At 46.9% G+C, this 20,310-nt stretch overlaps 2 protein-coding genes and 2 non-coding genes across 4 annotated transcripts; 1 reads left to right on the top strand and 3 right to left on the bottom strand.

Moving 5' to 3' along the window:
* Window positions 1-314: 314 nt before the first annotated feature.
* CCT6A (chaperonin containing TCP1 subunit 6A) lies at window positions 315-6,188 on the bottom strand. The gene is made up of 14 exons (XM_068210329.1): window positions 5,984-6,188; window positions 5,663-5,726; window positions 5,161-5,295; window positions 4,402-4,575; window positions 4,151-4,254; window positions 3,431-3,541; window positions 2,836-2,995; window positions 2,564-2,646; window positions 2,109-2,205; window positions 1,705-1,852; window positions 1,345-1,478; window positions 1,129-1,231; window positions 785-857; window positions 315-638 (listed from the first exon to the last, which is right to left on the bottom strand). The coding sequence occupies exons 1-14, from the start codon at window positions 6,115-6,117 to the stop codon at window positions 566-568; spliced, it is 1,593 nt and encodes a 530-aa protein (XP_068066430.1). The 5' UTR covers window positions 6,118-6,188; the 3' UTR covers window positions 315-565.
* Window positions 3,659-3,795, bottom strand: LOC137485988 (small nucleolar RNA SNORA15). The gene has a single exon (XR_011005533.1). It is a non-coding gene; the product is annotated as a small nucleolar RNA SNORA15 (small nucleolar RNA).
* On the bottom strand, window positions 4,699-4,830 carry LOC137485989 (small nucleolar RNA SNORA22). Its single transcript, XR_011005534.1, has one exon. It is a non-coding gene; the product is annotated as a small nucleolar RNA SNORA22 (small nucleolar RNA).
* An 8,372-nt stretch (window positions 6,189-14,560) lies between the features above and the next one.
* PSPH (phosphoserine phosphatase) lies at window positions 14,561-19,126 on the top strand. Its single transcript, XM_068210328.1, has 5 exons — window positions 14,561-14,888; window positions 15,517-15,651; window positions 17,220-17,365; window positions 18,083-18,231; window positions 18,940-19,126. Exons 1-5 carry the CDS (start codon window positions 14,668-14,670, stop codon window positions 19,048-19,050), a joined length of 762 nt encoding a protein of 253 aa, XP_068066429.1. The 5' UTR covers window positions 14,561-14,667; the 3' UTR covers window positions 19,051-19,126.
* Window positions 19,127-20,310: the final 1,184 nt, after the last annotated feature.

Raw genomic sequence — 20,310 nt, 5'->3', positions numbered from 1 at the left:
CCATCCCTTAAAACAGGTCCTTCACCCTCCCACGAGCCCCTCTGCAGTCAGTGAACTCAGTTTTATTCATAAGCAAGTACAAAACTACTAAGTGATTGCCTTAATCCAGCTTTTTTTTTTTTTTTTTTTTTTTAAATTTACTGAACAAATTCCAAGGCCTGATCCCACCCTGTACCCAGAGCAGCAGTAGTAGTAATTTCACAGAAGTCTTGAGTAGTAATTTCACAAAACTGCCAAGAGTAGGACTCAGGAATGCAGTGCCCCACTGCAGAATGTTCTGGAGGGGGTGGAGGTTAAAGAACAGACATCCAAAGCACAGAACAGAACAGTTTATTGGGTAAAAATGGAAAGCAACTGCAGCCACACAGTTCAGTGAAATCAAAAATAAATAACTCCTTTTTAGAGCCAAATCTTTGATTAAGTTGCTGAGATTTCGAGTGGCCGTGTTACCAAAGGGGCTGCCCCTCATGGCAGAGTGACTTCTGGTGCTGGGACATCCACCACAGCCAAGGACAGGGCCCCGGGGTGGATTCCTTGGAGAAATTCCACAGGGAGCAGCTCCAGCTCAGCCCTTCAGGGAGGACATCCCAGCTCTCATGATTTCATCCACCAGGAGAATGTTGCTGGCAATCACGGTGCTGGAAACAGGAAAGAAATATTGTTACAACTGCCAAACTCAGCTTCATTTTTGTTTCAAGACATCTTCCTGTACATGGGATCCCCGGTTTTACATCATTAAACACACACCGAGTAATGTTACACAGTGAAATACTGCCATCCTTACCATGAATGAAGCAGCTGCTTTTTGACATTGTAATTATCCCAGATTCCAGCTGCTGCTGCCACCATTGGCTCCCCTGCAACAGAAGTGAGGCAGCCTTTAAACAAACAGCTCACACAGACTTTCTGCTGGCTGACATCTGATATCACTCACTGTATCCAACAGTGTGCTTTATCCTCTAAAAACCTCAAATCAGAACACACTGAACTACAGCAGCCTGACTGCCAAGGCTTCTGTGCAGTTTTTTATCAATAAAGATAAAACGTTCTGCACTCAGAGCACTTTGTGCTTCAGAGCTGAGCCGGGTTCTTACTGGAGCATCGCCCTGTGGCTGAGGGAGTCCTTACCAGTGTTGAGATCAACCCCAGTGAGCTGCCCCGACTCCATGTGCTCTGCCTGGACCTTCACCAGCGTCTCCTGGGGATCATATCCCGAGTTCTGAGCAAGCACCTGGCACAGAACAGAGGGATTGGCTTCATTTTGCTGGTTACAGAGCCCTCCAGCAGAAAAAGCACTGACTTTGTGTGTGCTTCATCACTTTATCACCCAGGAACTCCTTTTACCTTAGGAATGATGAGCAGAGCATCAGCAAAAGCCTGAACTCCGAGCTGGGCTCTTCCTTTCACGCTGGGTTTGTGTTTCACAAGAGCATTGGCTACTGCCACCTCCAGTGCCCCTGCTCCTGGCACTACACATCCTGCAAGGGAAAAGCACCTGTTTCAGTTTAAACAGCTCATTTTTAGTGCAGTTTCATCTCTTCCCTCCATATCCTGCACCTGAACAGGTGAGTAATCAACCACAATCACCTCGCACTGAGCTCAGGCTTGGACTGGAGCAGGAACCAAGGGAGCTGATAGATAATTCCCTGATTTTGGGATGAGTTTCTACAGGTCCTTATGACGATTAACAGGGAGGGGACTCACCATCCTCAATGGCATTTTTCACAGCCCGCAGCCCATCCCTCACTGCATCCTTGATCTGGGTCAGCGTGTGCTTGTTGGGGCCCCGGATGAGCAGGGTCACCGAGCGGGGGTTCTCACACTTCTCAATGAAGGTGTACTTCTCCTCTCCCTGTGGAAAACAGGGGCAGGTTTGCCTGTCAGCCACTTGCTTCAGCAATGTGTACACAAATTAATAAACTGGATGCTTTCAGGCTGGGTTCTGCACTGACAGCACTTCAAGAAGTGATGAGAAGCAGCAGAACTTTATTTCTGTTTTCTCAGTCTATGACAGGAGCAAACATCCAGGTAGATGTTCACATCCAAGTGGATTTTTAGAATTTTATTTCAGTACTCCAGCTTTACTCTTCAAACACTTGGTCACTCACCAGGGTGTACTCATAGACAAGCCCTGCATGTCCCAGGCATTCAGGAGTGAGATCCTCCACAGAATTCATGGCAGTGCCACCACAGGCCAGGGTCAGTCTGACAGAGAACAAGCAGAACTCAGCTTTATGTTCAATAAAACCCAAAATCACTGCAGTATTTCAGCCTGCATATCCTAGGCTTGCAACAGTTTGGTTTTGCTCATGGAAGAGCTCTTTAAAAAACTAACTTGTAGAATTAAGGCTCCTCTGTAGGTGTCTGCATTTAAAGCATCCTGAGAGCTCAAACTGCCCTTTCTGCAGTTTGTCCAAACTGCCCTGAGTTACATCACAGGAGCTGCACAGATTCAAGTGGAATTTTTAGTCAAGGATTTAAAGATGGATTTAAGCCAGACTTGTCTGACTGTCTCAGTTTGGAAGAGCAGATTATTGTATCCTCTCCTCTCCCCAAAACTGACCTTTCCATGTTCCTCCTTTTAGCTCTCCTCAAAGCAACTATTCCTTCTTTGGCAAGGGCATCCAAGGAAAACGGGTCAATTCCCTGCAAGCAGAAAGTGACCATCAGCATAAGGACAAAGCTAAAAACACCTCCTCTCACTCTGACACCTTGACGTTCTTCCTCAAGGCTCAAATATCTCAAGTAGGAACTGTGCATTATATTCAAAAGTATCAGCCTAAATTTAGATAACTGTAGCATTTCAAATATTTTTAGTTATTCTCTTCATCTCACCTTCTGGTTGATCACAACAAATCCTTTGTCTGAGTCACCACAGACTTTTCTTTTCAACTCTATGATTTTGTTGACTCTGTCTTCAATGAATTTTCTTTCTGCTTTCACCAACTTCTCCCTCTCCTCAGCACTTTTGTAGAAGAATCCAGAGCTCACCTCTCTGAAGGGGAAAAAACCCACAAAAAGCAGTGAGAAAACTTCCTCTCTGCTGTAAAAATAAACTTGAGCATAAGGAATGAGCCTTTCAGTAACATTCTGAAGAAATCCACCCAAAACAAACCAGTCCCTCCAACCCACAATGCTGTTCCTGCTCTCTGGTTCAGAGCTTTTCCACTTCAAAAAATAAGGCAGACACCTGAAACTGAGAGACCTTTCAAGTGTATTAATGTGTTTGCACTGGACTATCAAATTGTGCCCAAGAAAGGAAGGACTTTCAACCTTTCTGTGATCACACAACAAAATAAAAATCACTGTGACGCTCTGCCTCTCAGCTAGATTTTTTCACCCACCACCTTTCCCCTTCACAGTCTTGGCTGGTATTTAAGCACATTTTAAATAAAAGTCCTTAGGACACGAGCATTTGCTGTGTACTCACGTTTTCTCATACTCCAGAGACACATTGCAGGTAAGAATAAAAGCATCTTCCACTCTTTTCTTCATGTCAGGGTGGCGAGCTCCATGATCCAGAACCAGCCCCCTGATCAGCCTGCAAGATTAAAACATTCTGGGTGTCCACGGACACAAATACAGGATTTCATGGAGTGCAGAGTGGAACTGCTCCAACCCAAACTGCCTGGGCACTCGTGTTGGCAGTGAACAAGGATGATGTGCTCCCCTTCCAAGGGCATGCTCATTCCCATAAAAAAGCACACCAAGCAGAGTGGAAAAAAGGAATTTGCTCTGGCATGGTGTCTGACTGCATCAGCTACTGAGGAAAGCTAGTGCAGAATTCATCCATGCACTGAGGGAAATGGAAATCCTACGGAATATCCAATCCACAACCCAGTTTCCATTTATGAAATGCTGCTTGGTATTTAACAGATGCCAACCTAAAGCATCATCAAGCCACAGACACTAAGAAAGAAGAGTGTATTCAATATTGTTAAACCAGTGTTGCTCTTTGCTATTCGATAATTTCATCCAGGAATCAATTCAGTGAGTGAGAAACTTCTGCCAAGATATTTATGGCTGAAATCTGTATTTTAATTCTTCCACTGGTAGCTCTAGGACACCCTAAAGAGAAGCCAAAACGCCCCCAAGCTCCTCAAAGCTCATGGCCACATTAAACTGAAGCTCAAGGATCCTCCTGACTTACGTTGTGTCTGTTTCTGATTTGTGCTTCATCTCCATGATTTCCACCATGTACAGGTCAATGGGCTCACCTGGTTTTCTGACTGTCAGGACAGAATCGACCACAGCCTGCAACACAGGGGAGAGAAACATCCCAAAATAACCATGAGTCTTCCAAAGTGCAAGTTCACATCTTTCACACTTCAAATTCAAGTCCCAGCACTTTCAAAGCTGGCTCTCTTCACACACTGAGGCAGAGATGACAGGGACACTCACCTCAGTCAGGATGTCAGCAAGCTCAGCGTGGACTTTAGTCCTGAGGGATGTCCTGGCAACATCGATGAGGGTCTCCCTGTCCATCTCCTTGGACACTTTGACCTGCTCCAAAACCTCAAGTGCTTTTTCCTTGGCAATCTCAAATCCTTCTGCTACTATTCTAGGGTGCAAACCCTAAGGCAAGGGAAGAGAAATGATTGGACAATGCAAGGCAAAATGGTTCTTTTTCCACAAACAGAACCCGTGGTTTCAACATTCCATGGAATGGCAAAGCACAGGGAATATGCTACTCAGGCCATGTGTTCTGTCCTTCTGAATACATATAAAAGGAATGCAAATCCTTCCAATGCAGAGGAAAAGTACAGATTAATTTAGCACAGAACTCAAACCAAGGGAACTACAAAGCACACTTGGGTGTTCGCTGTGCAATACCCACGTTTACCTGCCCTCAGGGAGGAGTTCCTTTTAAACACTCCAGGTGTGTTTTGACTCACACAAAACAAAGTAACAGCAGGTATCACACAAAACCTTAAAAGTTACAGTATCCACAATATGCAGGTTTGATTTTGAACAGGGTTTAAGTCCTCTCCTCTAGCTTTTCCCCCTTTTTACAACTTCTCATTTTAAGCAGAACAATGTATTTATGTTCCACTCCTGTTAAACATTTACCAAAAAAAACCAAAAAAACAAGTAAACCACTGAAGGGTCTCAGTGAAGGTTTTAACTTGCTCACCTACAAATGAAACACTGCATACACACCTCAGAAATATAAAGATCTGCCTGCTTTAGGAGCTCTCCAATGATGAGGACATTCGAGGTGGTGCCATCGCCAGTGATGTCATCTTGTGCTGTTGCTACTTTTGCTATCAAGGAGGCCGTGGGGTGTTGGATTTGCTAGACAAAAATAAGAAGCTGAGCAGTTGAATTTCACTGCAGTGGTACAACAAACAAAAATCTGAGATCAGCTAAGAAAGAACCGAAGGTGATGTTCTAATGGTTTACCCTAATTGGTTTGCTTTACCCTAATTGGTTTGCTACTCCTTTGGCTGGTTATTTTACTCACTCTTGTGGTGCCGTTTAAATTTTTAACATTATTTCCTTTATATTATTACTTAACCTGTATTTAGTTCTTTACCCTCCTCCCAAGGACCATTTTGCTTCAATGCATAAGGGTGGGTGGGGCAGGGGGGACGCGATTCCCCCTCACCCAAAGGCGCTCGTCCCTCCCTAAACCCCGCTGCGAGGACCAGCCCCAGCTCACCATTTCCTGCAGCAGCACGTTGCCATCTTTGGTCAGCTTGATGTCTCCGGACCCCGACACGAGCCTGCGGGCGGCACGGGGCGGGTGAGCAGCGTCCCGGCCCCAACACACGTGCGAGGCCGCGGGCCCGCGCCGCTCCCTCCCCATCCATTCATCCAGCCGGCCGCGGGCCCGCGCCGCTCCCTCCCCATCCCTCCATCCCTCCGCCACTCACCCCTCCCGCCTCCCTTCCCCTCCGCACATCCCGGCCCCCGCCGTTTCCCCTCACGCCGTGCTCCCCCCCAACCCCACCCGCGGCGAGGGGCGCGGGGGCTCCCTCACATCTTCATGGTGCCCTTGGGCCCCAGGTTGGTCCTCAGCACGTCCTGCAGCCCGCGGGCCGCGCTGATGTTGACGGCCAGCGCGGCCTGGGCGCGGGCCACCTCGGCCTTGGGGTTGAGCGCCTTCACCGCCATCACCGCGCTCCGCTCTGGGCCGCGCCGGGCGGGGCAGGGCGCTGCGGCCCCGCCTCCCGCCCGCCCCTTCTAGAACACTCCGGGCTCGCCCATTGGCCAACCGGCGCGGTGCCGCGTTTCTATTGGTTACACTGCCTGTCGCTCATCTCGAGCCGTCCCGCCGCTGAGGCATCCCGGTTCTCATTGGTTCGTTGGCGCACCAGCCGCGCTCCCATTGGCTGAGGCGCCTGTCGCTCCGCCCAGTCCCGCCCCCTTCCCGCCGCTGAGGCGCGGGCGCGGCGCCGCCCTCAGAGCGGGCTGTGAGGGGAGCGCGCTCCGTGAACGGGCGGGGATGGTCGCTGCTTAATCCGCCCTCTCCTTTCACGGACACCCCCAGCAACTCCGCAGAACCGTGAAAATAAATAATTAAACTTGGTGATTTCACATGAGACCGATAGAATTAATAGTTAAGTGGACTGGATTAATAATCAATGGATCTTGGTTAAATTCGGGATTGAGGTTAATGAAAACTCGTCTTCTTATAACACACAAGCTGATGTGTGGGGCACCGGGGCCTCCGTAGCCCCCAGTGCACACCCTCTGCCCGGGGCTTTCCTGGACTGAATCCCTCCCAGGGGTTCCAAGGGTGGGGATGGTCCCTCCCAAGGCCACGCAGAGGTTTCCGTGTAGAATAAAACCAGAAATATTATTGTCAAGACAACCTTGGTGGGTGCTGAGTGCTAAGTGGCCTGTCCGGGTTCACTCCTGGAGGCACTGAAATATTTGTGTCCTCGGACTCTGAAACGGAGGGACAAGTGAGTTTCCCTGGAGAGGAGCTGGAGAAGAAGCTCCTGCCATGGTCCCTCACACCCCCGCGGGCACTGATTGCACCAGCTTTGAATCCCAAATTGCTCCATCTGGGCTGTGCCCTCCAACGCCCACTGGAGCCCATGGCAACAGCGGGTGTGACACGGCTCTTCTTATTTCAGGGGCTGCATGAGGCAGGTGCCCGGCCCCACAATCATCCCCAGGCAGTTCCCGGTGTCCTGCGGCCCAGCTGCTCCAGAGGGTGCTGACCACAGCGACAACTGGCCCCGAGGCCAGGATTGTGTCAGTGTTTGGTGCAGGGAAGGCAGAGACCCTTCCCCAGCACTCGCACACCAAGCATGAAGATGCCCGGAGAAGCTGGAAGTGTCCAAGGCCAGGTTGGACAGGGCTTGGAGCAGCCTGGGATAGTGGAAAATGTTCCTTCCCATGGCAGGGGGCTGAAACAAGACGCTCTTTAAGTTCCCTTCCAACCAAACCTATGAATTCTATGAAACGTCTCCCTCTCCATCCCACTTTTTGCAGCAGGGAGCTCGGGATGCAGCCCTGGGTTGCTTCAGCAGTGCAAGGAGCTGGATGTATTTCCACCCGACCTCCAGCAGTAAAGTCTGAGCCCGCTGTTGGGTCCAGTTTTGCTGCACTGGAGTTTGGGGGAGCTTGATGGGAAGAGTCAGCGTCAAGTGTCAGGGCAGCCTGGCTGGGTTTGGCTGCAGGCGGTGGCACCTGCTTTGGGTGAGGATCTCAGGTTTCTGGGCAAAAGGCCACGCTGTGCACAAGAGGAGGACTGCCACATGTGGCCTGTCTGTCTCCCTGGAAGGGACAGCTGCTGCTATCCTTGGGATTCTGGTTTTTTTTTTAATGTTTTAGGTGGTGTTTGGACATCCTACAAGTTTGAAGCCCTATTGTTGAGCAGTGTCTTGTGAAATATTTTGATGCTGACTCCAGTGGAGTGGCTGGGCTTTCTCCTCTGTGATTGCAATCATTAGAAATAAACATTAAACATTGCAAAATGCAGGGAATCACACTTGCCTTTTCATTATTTGCTCTGTTAACTCTGTTAAAATGCTGTCTGCACTTCTTTGGGATGCTGAAACCATAACAAAACAAACCACCAAACCTGGCCCAAGAGGCTGCTGTGCAAGTATCTGAGATGCAATGTCTAGTTAAAACACCCCAGCTCTGCCCTGGATTCTGGAACTCCCAGGTCAAATATTTAAATATTTTGTTGCCTTTGCTTCTCTGGTTTGGTTCTTTTTCTTTTTTTTTTTTTTTTTTCTTTGCCTGTTCCTTTCAGGGCTGTTCTCAGCAGAGGGCAGCCTTGTCAAACCCATCCCAGCAGGCTTGTTAGATTTTATGTTTTCCTTGCTGATGCCTATGGAAAGGCAGGAATTGCCCATCCTAAAACACCAGTGGGGCTGGCCGTGATGTGGGCCAGGTTCAGGTTTGGGAGAGGAATTATTTCTGCTGGAAAACAAAGGGAAAAATTAGTTCTGAGATGGTTCTTTTTTAGGAGAAGAGGGGGGGAAAATGAAAAGCTGTTTTCAGAGACATCCTGATCCCCCAGGCAGGTGGTTTCTGCTGTTTTTGTACAAATGAAGAGGTTCTGTAGTGACGTACAAGAGTTGGGTGCTGTGTTTCTATCAAGTTTGTATTTTCACTCTTGAGCATCCTCCTACAGCTCCCAGGCAGAGCTCTCTGTTTCTTTGCTGGCTCACATTCCTCAGGATAGTTATTTTGTATTATAGTAACATTTCTCACGAGCATCTTCACATTAAAATCCTATTTTGCAGCATTTTTCAGCCATCAAGACAAGCTTTTTTCCCCTTTTTTTTTCAGTCTTAACTGTAGAATTGTTCTATTTGGTTTTTTATGTGTAATAAAAATAAAGGGCAAATGCTTACCAGACTTAAATTGCCCTATGAATTCAATGGATTACACCAGGTTAGAATCAAAATATTTAACTAAATTAAAGCCAACGTGTCCATTAAAGTAAGCCAAATAAAGGCAATATCCTTCATGAAATATTCAGCAGCAATTCTCTTAGTCAAGCCAGGCACTGCTTATCTTGGCAAAACCCCCTCTGAGGTTCTCAGTAAAAGCCATTTTCTTTCATCTTTATCAAGATGGGTTTTCCTTTAACCTTATTCACAGAAATGATTTCTAAATCTGCTTTAAACAACATCCTGTCCTGCCATGATAAAGCTGACAAACAGCACCGGGCTGCTGATCCCTGGCACCAGTTTGGCAGCACAGGGGCTTGGTCCCATCTTTTCCTGACTCAAGAAGTTCCTGAGAGATGATCCTGTCATGTACTGAGAAATTCTGGAGAAACATAAAGGGAGGAGGGGCACAAAAGGGGGTTGGATTTAATTAATAAATGGAATTTTGAGGGATGGCACTGCCAGGGTGGCAGAAGAGGCCATGCACAGAGCGTGACGGGAGCATCCAGCGGTGCAGAACAGAACAGACGGGCAGCAGTCACAGGATTCCTGGCACAAGTGGACAAAAGCAGCTAAATCAGCTAAATCAGCTTTTCTTGACCTTGAACCAAACAACTCCTGGGCTGGCACTCTCCCATTTTCCAACCCACGCATTGTGCGAGCGAAGATCTTCCGTGGGATGCCAAAACACAAGCACGGGCAACTTTGGCAATTTTTCCACAGCTTTTGGGGAAATAACGCAGAGCCTTTTCCCATGACTTTTTCCTTTGCTGCCGAGCTTTTGCCAGCTTTGGCTGTGATTTGTGTGTGTAACTTCGCTCAGGGATGCACTAACAGCTCAAGCCAAGAGGCGATATTGCAATCTTAAATACCTGAAAGGTGGCTGTGCTCAGGTGGGGTTGGGCTCTCTCCAGGCAGCACTGACAGAACCAGAGGACACAGTCTTAAGCTGTGCCAAGGAAAATCCGGGTTGGATATTAGGAAAAAGTTTTTTACAGAAAGGGTGATAAAGTTCTGGAATGGCTGCCCAGGGAGGTGGTGGAGTCACCATCCCTGGGTGTGTTTAACAAAGCCTGGATGTGGCACTGGGTGCCAGGGTTCAGTTGAGGTGTTGGGGCTGGGTTGGACTCCATGATCTTAAAGGTCTCTTCCAACCCGGTGATTCTGTGATCTCAGCTCCCAAATCCTCCCTTGTCTCCCGAAAACAGCGTCCCTGCCTCGCTGATTTCAGCCAGGAGAAACTCCCGATCGCCGCTGATGGGATCTGCCCGTGTCACGGCCGTGCCCGCGGAGGGCCGAGCCCGGCCCGCAGCGGCTCCTCCCCTGCCCCGGGGCGGTCACACCTCTGCCGCCTTCGCTGGCAGCGAACAGCTGCCCTGCTCTGCTCCCATGTGTGCGAGCACCTCAAACAAACCCCCCGGGCTGGCTGACTCAGCTCTTTATCAGCGGCCGAGCGGCAAAATGCGGCTGCCGTCCAGCGCAGCCCGTGCGCGGGGCTGGCGGCACTGACGGGCGCCGCTGATCCCTCCCCGCGCGGCGCAGCCGGAGGCTCCCAGCGGCAGCGGCGGACCGGTGCCGTTCGGTAAGTCACCGGCATCGCGCTTTTCTCGCACGTCGGAAGGGGTTGGAGTTTGGCTCGCAGATCCATAACACGGCGGGGGGTTTTGCAGCAGGGAGAATGAGCAGGATCTTGTGCCTGTGCTGCCCGGCACCGGCGTGGCGGCTGTTTTATAACAGCAGCGTGAATGAATGATGCAATCGGGCACGGGGGGAGCAGCAGCATTTTGGCAGGACAGGCGGGAGGGGATTGGAGAGTTGGGAGGTGGATGTCAACATCCAGCAGGTTCCTTCTGCCCTTTTTCACCTGCTTTTCGCGAGGTGCTTAAATGAGTTCGCTGTGAGGCACTGCTGTGCAGATAATCGTGTGGAGCTGCGAGCAGCTTATCTCCTGACTTGCAGACTGCTTTGTGCCACTGCCTTTACAAACTGAGCAGGAGGTTAAAGAAAAGCCTAACTTTAAATAGAAAACCCGGGAGATTTAACAAAAACCTTTAAAAAATGAAGAAAACCCAGGAGATTAAGGACTGGATCTTCCTATTCTCGCCCTGCAAACCACAGAAAGTTATGTGTGGATGGGTTGAACTTCTAAAACTTACATAAAACACAAACACAATTTGCTTAAATATAACTAATCTGCTTAAATGTATCAGCTTTCCTCTAAAGCTTTCAAAACGTTGCTAATTCTGAGGATGAAAGCTCGGCACAGAAAAGCTGTGCCACTGTGTTATTCCAACTTTTACAGACACAGGACTAGAAACAATGAGGATTAAGTGGTTTGTTTAAACTCATACCATGGAAACACTCCTGGGAATGTTCGCAGAAGCTGTACGAGGAAAAGGTCCTGAAAAAAGTTTCAAGAACTATTTTCTCCAAATCCTTTGCTCTGAGCAGCAGTTTCCCTTCAAGGCAAAAGAAACAGTTTAATGTGGCTGAACTTCTCTTAATGTTCAGTACAATGTTAAATGGGGAAGTGAATCAGAAATTGTTTGCAAACAAGGATATTCCTGAGTGCTGGGTAACATTTCATTAAGATTCACTTAATCTTCATTTTTACCAGCAATAAATGTGATCATCATGCAAAGTAGCAGCGTGGCAGCACTTCTGAAAGCTGAAATGTGACAACAAGGGAGGTCTAGTCACAATGAGAGGTTTGAGATCTCATCAAAACCTTGCAGCCCCAGAACACCTGCAGTTCTGAGCACCACTTACTGCTTCCATTTGCATTACATGTGGATACAGAGGATGGGGCAGTTTTTCCCTGTGAGGCAAGTGCCCTTCTTTGAAGGGACAGCAAACAGAGAGGATTTCAGTTGTTTTCCTTTCCCATGTGTCCTTACAACATAATTCCCCTGTTTGTGACTCCGCCCTGTCTATTATGAAAGAGAATTATTTCTTGTGAAAATGTTTTTGTTTATTTTTTTGAAACAGCCTAATGAAACACTTAATAGTCTGGAGGCAAGGAGATCTTATGGGAACCCCACTCTTCCCTTGTAATTTCCTTTTTTCTCCATCTTTATCTCAAGTTTCACCCTACCTCTCTCTCACTCTTTTGTCCTCTTTAGGCACTTCTTTGCCCATTGTTCTTCTTTTCCCCATATTCTTCTTTCCAGCTTTTCCCCATGGTATTTTATATCAGACCTGTTGAAATGTTTGCTGCTTGGATGCTTTTCAGGCTAGGCATTGATTGCCTACCTGAAATTCAGTGGTAGGAAGATCAGAGATTCCCTATCAGTGTTTTTCATATGGAAGCAGAACCCGTTATTTGTGGGAATTTTCTTTTTTCTTCCCATCTCATTAAAACATTTACACTTTTAAGCAATCAGATGCTCTGTATTTTGGAATAATTAATCTGCCACTTACACAGGCCTGGGCCACTCTGGAATACAAAATTGCTTTTCCCTAACTGCAGCTGAGTTTTGTCCATAGAAGAGTTTTACACAACTCTAATTCTTTTTGCTCTGATGTGCTAGTGATGATTTTTGCAATTCTTCTTTTCCAATTTGTCACTTTAGACAACATAAACCACAGTTTGAAACTATTTTCAAAGAGGAGTAAAGCGAGGACAGGGTTAATTCCAACTATGACTCCGCAATAATTCTTCTTTATTTGTCCATCAGAGTGCAAAGTCCACCACAGCTTTCATGCCATCATTGTCTGGACCATCCAGCAGGGAAAGGAGCATGGGAAATGTGGATATCAGAGAGAAGGAAACGTGAACATTTCATCACTCCCAGCACACATGTGGAGAGATAACGTTTTTCTGGGGCGGATTGAAGCCGTGCATCCAGGCCCAGATTCCAGCTTGTCACCGAGCAGTCGGGTCACAGAGCAGTGTCCCCACACGGTGCCATTGCCTCACGCTGTGGCAGTGCTGCAGTGCAGCCCCACGTGAGGCAATGGTGGCTTTGCATCAGCAGGGCTGCCTCTGGAACACCGTGACGCCAGCGGCACAGCCGCCCCGCAGCCACGGCCCTGCTGCTTGGAAATCTGGGATATTTCCCTGCAAACACAAGCACGGCTCTGCAGCCCAGGGAAAGTCAAGGCTAAAGCAAAGTAAATGTGCAATTCTTGTGTCACCTGCCTAGCCAGTGCCAAGCCTGACCTCAGAACTGGCCTCTGGCCACCAAGCCTTACCTCAGAGCTGGCTGCTGGCAGAGGGAGGTTTTGATGTCCATGGTCACTTTTCTTTTATATGCTGTGCTGTTGGCTTATCACTATTTTTTTTTACATGTCCAGTGCAGTCGTTGTAGAAAAAGATAAAACCCCACATGGCCTGCAGCAAATAATCCTTTAGTCAGGATCCTAAGGCTAGACTGGAGCTTTATGGTGTGTCCATGCACCAAGGGCAGAGCTGTGCCAAACTGCAGTTCAGAGGGGCTCTGTAAAAGCCCTTTTCTGGGATACCTCCTCTAGTGCCACCACTCCTCCCAAAGGCAGCAGAATAAACCCCACAAAAAGTCCTGTCTGAGGGCTGCCTGTGCCTCTCATGTCACTCCTTGTCTCTGTCCCTTGCCAAGTGACATCTCCTGTTTGTCAGGCAGGATCTCTTGTGCAGACACGGCTCCTGGCTGTTCACAACAGGTTTCACCACTCAGCCTGGGTGGTTCCTTTAGACACATTTCCACCTCCCAACCACCTCCAATAGATTGGAGCATTCTCTATATTCCATGCACAAGAGCAGATAAGAGAGGTGTGTGCTCTACATTTGTAGTGATGATGGGAATTTTTCATAAAACCTTTTGTGTACCCCAATATTCATCATGCCCTGGGAATAAACCCAAAGGTTCTGTTCCTGCTTTGACCATTAGTGGGAGAAAAACAAAAGATGAAAGGTTATAAAGACATCTATAATTCCTAAGAATGTGATGTTTGATGGAAAAGAACCTGCAGCCCAGATCGATCATACAGGACATGTCCTGAGAGATGTCTGAGAGGTTAGAGGAAACAAAAACTTCTACAAAAATCTGAGAAGTGAGATAAATAGGAAAGTGTTGTTTGTGTCTAAATTATAGATTAGTAAACAGTAAAATCCACACTGAATTAATTCCCATATGAAAGGATGAAGCACAAGCTGAGCAGGGATGTCTAAGAAGATACTTAACTCTTTAAGCTACTGATCTGCAGAAGTGCTCAACATATTGAAGTGGACAGATCTAAAAGAGTAGAAAATAAACTTTTGTCAGGGACTGTTATGGAAAATGTGATGTCTTGATGGGTTGAATGAAGTTCTGAAAGGCCAAGGGTTAGATGGATTTATAAAAGGCTAATCCCCAATGTTAATGCTCCAATCTTTTATTAATGAGGATGTAGAACAGGATCTAAACCTTCCTGATTTAGGAACAACCACTCATTGATAGGTTTAGGATAGTTTGCAATCAATCCTGAGGGCCTGGGTGTCCTGCAGCAACTCCTGTGACACCCCAGCCTGGGAGAGATGAGAGACCAAGACCCCCCCCGAGATGAAACAGAGCCCTGCAACCCCACACACCTCTTGGCAGCCTGGTGCCTCAGCCAATGCCAAGGATTACAACCTTGAACCCACAAATGGGCTGAGGCAGCAGGGAACAAATCAGCAGCAGCCCAGGGCTCCACGGCCCACCTGGAGCACGAGGTGACCATCAGTAGGCAGCAACAGCCGGGAGCAAATCAGCAGCTGAGCCAGACCTCCACCACCATTCCCCCCGGGATAAAAGCCGTGAGCCGCCTGCGCTCGGCCCTTCTCGCCCGCGCCAGAGCAGCAGCACCAATGGCTCAGGAAACAGTGCACTACTCCCACTCAGAGAAAGACTTCATCTTGTTCCCTCACAGTAAGAAGGCTCCCAAAAGGATGGCGTCCCTGATGGAGCTGAAGGAGATCTTCCGCAGCGCCGACGCCGTGTGCTTCGACGTGGACAGCACCGTCATCAGGGAGGAGGGCATCGACGAGCTGGCCAAGTTCTGCGGGGTTGGGGACGCCGTGGCAGAGATGTACGTATGGCTGGGGGAGCTCCCACGGGGCCAGGCAAAGTGAGCCATGGAGGATTAATCTGTGATCATGGATTTGTCCTTTACGGTGGTTTGGTTCTGTTGTAGATGACTGCACGTTGTAAAGGGGTTGGGTAGTAAGTGGAATTAATGCAGGATGAAGTGACTTGGTTTGGGAATTGTGAGGCCACCCAACAAAACTATCCTGGAATAAACTCTCTAGTGGTAATTTTGATAGACTAAAAGCAGCCCTCACCATTAAACCTGGCTGAGCATTACCAAACCCTGTTCTGAACGAGGAAACCTTACCATGAGATGGAGGAGAGAGGACAGCACTCCCAACCCATTGCTGAGGCCGAGGCTGGGAAACAGCAGATGCTGAAGCTTTTAGCAGAATCTCTGTTAGATTCAGCTCAGGAATATGGTCCCAGTATGGCATCACAGAGGGAATGGAGCCGTTTTCCTTTGCTCCACTGGTTCTCCCATCCATGGAGATCTCCTAGCCACCAATCTTTGGGTTCAGCATAACCTCTCTTACCTGGTTCCTTGTCATTCCTCGTTAATGCTCTGTTGTTGGGAGAAGCCCCAGCTGGTGAAATGTCCCTGATTTGATTTTTTGGCTGTCCCTCAGGACCCGCAGAGCCATGGGTGGCACTGTGACATTCAAGGCAGCTCTCACAGCACGGTTAGGTCTCATCCGGCCCTCCTATGAACAAGTGCAGAAATTAATATCTGACAACCCCCCTCAGCTAACTCCAGGAATAAGGTAAGAAGAATTTAATTTTTTTTTTTTTTAAGTATTCAGGAAGCAGATGGAATAAATAAACCAAATTCTGTGCCATTAGTGATGCTGTGAGGCCACAGAGCTGGTTTGTGTTGCCTTCCTGCTCCATCTCCCTGCTGGGCGTGTACAGAGCTTGGATCAGGAGCCTGACTCCATGGCTGGTGGTTAAGCATCCATGGAAAAAGCAAAGATTCTTAGATATTAACTGGCACCTTGGCTGCCAAGTTCAAATCCTGGCTTGAGGATTAAATGGGAATGGAAAAGAATCTGTTCAACCACTGTTTTTTTCAGGGGTGATGGGACTGGGAAGAGATTTAATACCTCCTTAAATTTGGTCTATTCTGCAGCTCTGTTGCCTCTCTCTGACTCTGTTCAGTGCAGGCACACCCCTGGCTCAGTTTAGGGGATCCACTGCTCAGAGCTACCCATTCTGAAGTCCCTAAAACATGAAAATTAAAGCAAACACACATAAATATGTGTATTCCTGAGGTTTGGAATGAACATGAACTATTTCAACTGAAAAGCTCTGGGGATTTTTTCCCTATTCAAATTGTTTCTATCTATTGAAAAGAATTTCTTTACTACAAAATCTGACCATAACTTCAAGTCTAAAATATTTTTAACATATAAAAGGAGTTTTAGATGATCCTGTGCTTGTATTATATCTTTTCTTCTGTAGAAGACAGCTAGAGGTAACTACAAAGAGAACATTGCTTCCTTGTTCAGGATCATGTGATTTTCCTTTTCATTCCTTCCTTTTCTTCCTCCTTTTCATTCCTCCTCTTTCTTCCTCCTTTTCATTCCTCCTCTTTCTTCCTCCTTTTCATTCCTTCCCTTTCTTCCTCCTTTTCATTCCTCCTCTTTCTTCCTCCTTTTCATTCCTTCCCTTTCTCCCTCTTTTTCTGGGTCCTGCTTTAAGCCTCTCCTTCGCTTTTCAGTCTCTAGTGTTTCTGCTGTTCCTGCCACCCCTTCCCCTGCTCCCCTTGCTGCAGGCTGATCTTCTGCCTCCAGAGCCAAATCCCCAAAACTTTGCACTGCCTTCAAGTCCTGCAGGCATGAACTGGGGTCACAAACTTCTTTTTTTGATTCCTTTTCTGTAGCTGGTGACCTCTTCTGCAGATGGCATCAACGTCCAGCATCTGGTGAACCAACTCTGAGCTAGAAAGCATTTGCACTTTGCACTTTTCAGCCCATTCAGCATTTTGGAGCAGTGGTTTTATCTCATTCCCTGCTTTTTGCTGCATTCCAGATTCATTTTCTTGCTGTTGTTTCACTTCAGAAAAGAAATTTTGAACTGGATCCGCTCTCACTTGTTCAAGGGAACTGAAGTGAAAGTGGAAAGAAAACAGTTTTAGGGAGTGCTTGGTTTTGAAGAATGAAATGATGGTTTTGTCCAGCTCTTGCCAGCCAGGTGTGTGCACAAACAAAGAGGGAAAAGCTTTGGGCAGCAGAGATGGATGGAGCTGGGAGCAGCACACACCCAAACCAAGCTGGAATAGCACAAAGCCTGGCTTAGGAAGGATTTATTTGTCTTTTGTGCTGTCTCTTAGGGAGCTGGTGAGCAGACTCCACCAACGAGGGGTTCAGGTGTTCTTGGTCTCGGGGGGCTTCCAGAGCATTGTGGAACACGTGGCCCTGCAGCTGAACATTCCCACAGCAAACGTCTTCGCCAACAGGCTCAAGTTTTACTTCAACGGTGAGAGCCCCCTCCAACCTCCTCTCTCTGCTAATTAATGGCACTTTCCTGGTTCCACCTCTCTGATACTGGGCTGCAGGCACTGTCCTGTTACCAATCCAGCTAATTCCATGGAGGAAAATTACAAAACCTTACCAAAACCCAGCTCGGGGCATGCTCAATGTTAGAAATAGAGCTGCAGTTACTTTTTAATTGCAAGCTGTGCCAAAGGTAAAACTTGTTACAGCTGTTGAGAGCAGAGTTTCATTTTCTCCTCTCCTTCAAGTTAAAGAGTCCATGGCCTGAGCTGCTCTCACAACCCTCCCTTTCCAGGGCTCTGGGGCTCTGGAGCAGAGCTGCTCTGGATTTGAAGCTGGAGTGCCCCAGCAGAGCTGTAGGTGCTGAGGTTGTTCTTACTCAGGGTTTCCTACTCACTCTCTGCACCATCCTGGGTGCTGCTTTTGGGATGTTCACACCAGAGTGCCTGGGAATGGATTGGTAGCACTGCCCACACAGGTTTCTGGTTTTCTCTGAAAATGTCTCTATTTTTCTTTGAAAATCCCCCCACTGAAGACTTGGGTGAAATCCCAGTCTAAAGTTACCTTGGAATGATTGATTTGGGATGCTGTGCTGTGAGTTTTACAGGACTGCATGCAATGAAGTCAAGACCACAGGCAGAGATCTTCCTTCATTTCCATATCTGCTGTATTTTCAACTTGTCCTTCCACTGTTTTCTAGGAGAATATGCAGGATTTGATGAAACACAACCAACAGCTGAATCAGGGGGGAAGGGAAAGGTTATCACTCATCTGAAAGAACAGTTCCATTTCAAGAAAGTGGTCATGATTGGAGATGGAGCTACAGACATGGAAGCCTGCCCTCCTGGAGTGAGTATTACAGAAATCCCAAATTCCTTCTGAGCAAATCCTTGGGGCAAAAACAAGAGTGAGGTTTGGATTCTTTAATAAAAAAAATGACAAGAAAGACAACTTTTATAAATGTTCATGTACCAGGGAGAGATTTTAATTCCATCTCCCCTTCAGCTCCTTTCCCCACACAAAAGTCCCCCAGTACCCCAAAACTGCTCAGGATTTGTTTAATGCTTCCCACCTCAAGGCAAAAAAAAAAAAAACAAGAAAAAAAACCTGCAGTGGAAATTTTAAACTTTCACTGCAGGGGGTTTTGTGAGATGTAGAAATGATGATTGCTCTGGTTAATGATTGAGGACAGGGTTAAAGTTTGCTTTTGGTATCTCTCAGCTGAGGCAAGCAGAGGTAAGATAAACAGGAGAGGGGTAATTGTGGGATGCTCGTGCATGAGCCAATGTTTGCTTGCTCTTGAATGGAATTGCATCACATTTACATCAAATTCTCAGTAAAATCTCACATCTGAACAATCTGGAAGCTACAAGGCACTGAGAAAAACCCCAATAAACAAAATGCTGCAGAATTAATCGTTAATAAATCTGAAAAATGAACATGCAAAGGAAAACAGGGCAGGGATTTTAAAACCCAATCTGAAAAACAAACTTAATTACTGAGAACTCTGTTCGTTCCATGCAATAATCCATGTGCCCATTCCTTGTGTTTTTCCAGGATTGCTTCATTGGATTTGGAGGCAATGTAGTCAGAAAGCAAGTCAAGGAGAAAGCAAAGTGGTACATCACCCACTTTGATGAATTGCTAAAGGAGCTGGAAGAGCGATAAATCCTCCTGTAAAATAATCTATTTAACACCTGTAAATCCATTATACAATGCCATTAAACATTTATTTGTTTGCAAACTCGTGGGCTGCAGTTTTCAATGATTCTGGGGGTTGGGAACCTTCCACTCTGGCTCGTGTGGCAAATGGCACCATGTTACTGAAATAGGTTGGAATGAAAATGGGTAAAGTTTTTTATAAAGTTTTCCTATGGTGGAAGAAATAAATTATTTACTTCCAAGAGAAGACCAAACATAGAAAATATAAAGTTAAAAATACCTTAAGGGATTATCTGCTGGTCAATATTGCACATCTGTTGTTTCATCAGTAACGCCTCTACTTATTTTGGATGACAAAGATAGAACAAGGCCACAAACAAGAACTTTGCCTAATCAATAACAGTAACAGTAATAATAATAATAACAATAACAACAATAATAGCAATAATAATAATGTCATTCAGGCTGCAGTTGGGCAAGAACCTTTCCCTGCACAGAATCTCAGCAGCAGGTAATCAGTGAACAGGTCAAAAACATCCCTAAATAGCTCTGATTTCATTCAGATTCATAAAGAGAACCTGTGGTGTCATCTATTACTCAACATCAGTTACTCAACCTGTCTGGGACAGGAGCTGCATGGAAATCTGAGATGCAGTGTTCATCCCTGGCCAAGAATCATTTCCAGGTGAGGGACACAGTGGTTCCCATCCTTCATCAAAATATTCCAAATTCCAAACTGCTGATTTTGGAAAGTGGTCCCAGTGTTTGTGGAATGTTTTATTCATTTACCAACCCACCCCCACCAGCTGTAATGGGATGGGAGTGAATTCATCAACTTTTAAAGGAAATTCTGGGAAACTTCAGTCCCTCCCTCTGCCTCCAGTGTGGATTAACCACCCCTAAACTCTGCCAGAGTTAAGCCTGACCTGTTCTTAGAACTCCTCTGAGCTCCAGCTGATGGATCCTGGTTTTTTAAGGAGTCTCTTTAGTGTCTGATCCAAGAGAACACACCTGGTAAATGCTGACAACTCTCCCGAGTGTTTTTCACATTGTGGGACTTTTTTTTCCCTGGCTTTTAAGAATCTCACCTGTGAGGATGTGAAAAGCTTTACCAATGTTAAAATACATCACACCTGCCCCTTCCTTCAATCCCCACAACACACAGGAGAAAGATGGGTAAATATGACATGATTTAATATAAAAACATTTAATATCTGCTGAGGTTTTTATCTTCTAAGTGCCTATAAAGAGCCCCAGTATTTTTCC

Source organism: Anomalospiza imberbis, chromosome 20 (genome assembly GCF_031753505.1).
Source record: "Anomalospiza imberbis isolate Cuckoo-Finch-1a 21T00152 chromosome 20, ASM3175350v1, whole genome shotgun sequence".
In the NCBI taxonomy this organism is placed as follows: domain Eukaryota; kingdom Metazoa; phylum Chordata; class Aves; order Passeriformes; family Viduidae; genus Anomalospiza; species Anomalospiza imberbis.
Note: the sequence above shows the minus strand (reverse complement) of the source record. Positions and strands in the feature narration are given on the sequence as shown.

Coding starts and splice junctions, on each gene's coding strand:
- CCT6A (XM_068210329.1), bottom strand. CDS start 6,117: ATGGCGGTGAAGGCGCTCAACCCCAAGGCCGAGGTGGCCCGCGCCCAG. Junction 5,727..5,983: donor CCCAAGGGCACCATGAAGAT/GTGAGGGAGCCC, acceptor TGCCGCCCGCAG/GCTCGTGTCGGGGTCCGGAG. Junction 1,479..1,704: donor GAAAAATGCCATTGAGGATG/GTGAGTCCCCTC, acceptor TTTCCCTTGCAG/GATGTGTAGTGCCAGGAGCA.
- PSPH (XM_068210328.1), top strand. CDS start 14,668: ATGGCTCAGGAAACAGTGCACTACTCCCACTCAGAGAAAGACTTCATC. Junction 14,889..15,516: donor GGGGACGCCGTGGCAGAGAT/GTACGTATGGCT, acceptor GCTGTCCCTCAG/GACCCGCAGAGCCATGGGTG. Junction 18,232..18,939: donor TGGAAGCCTGCCCTCCTGGA/GTGAGTATTACA, acceptor GTGTTTTTCCAG/GATTGCTTCATTGGATTTGG.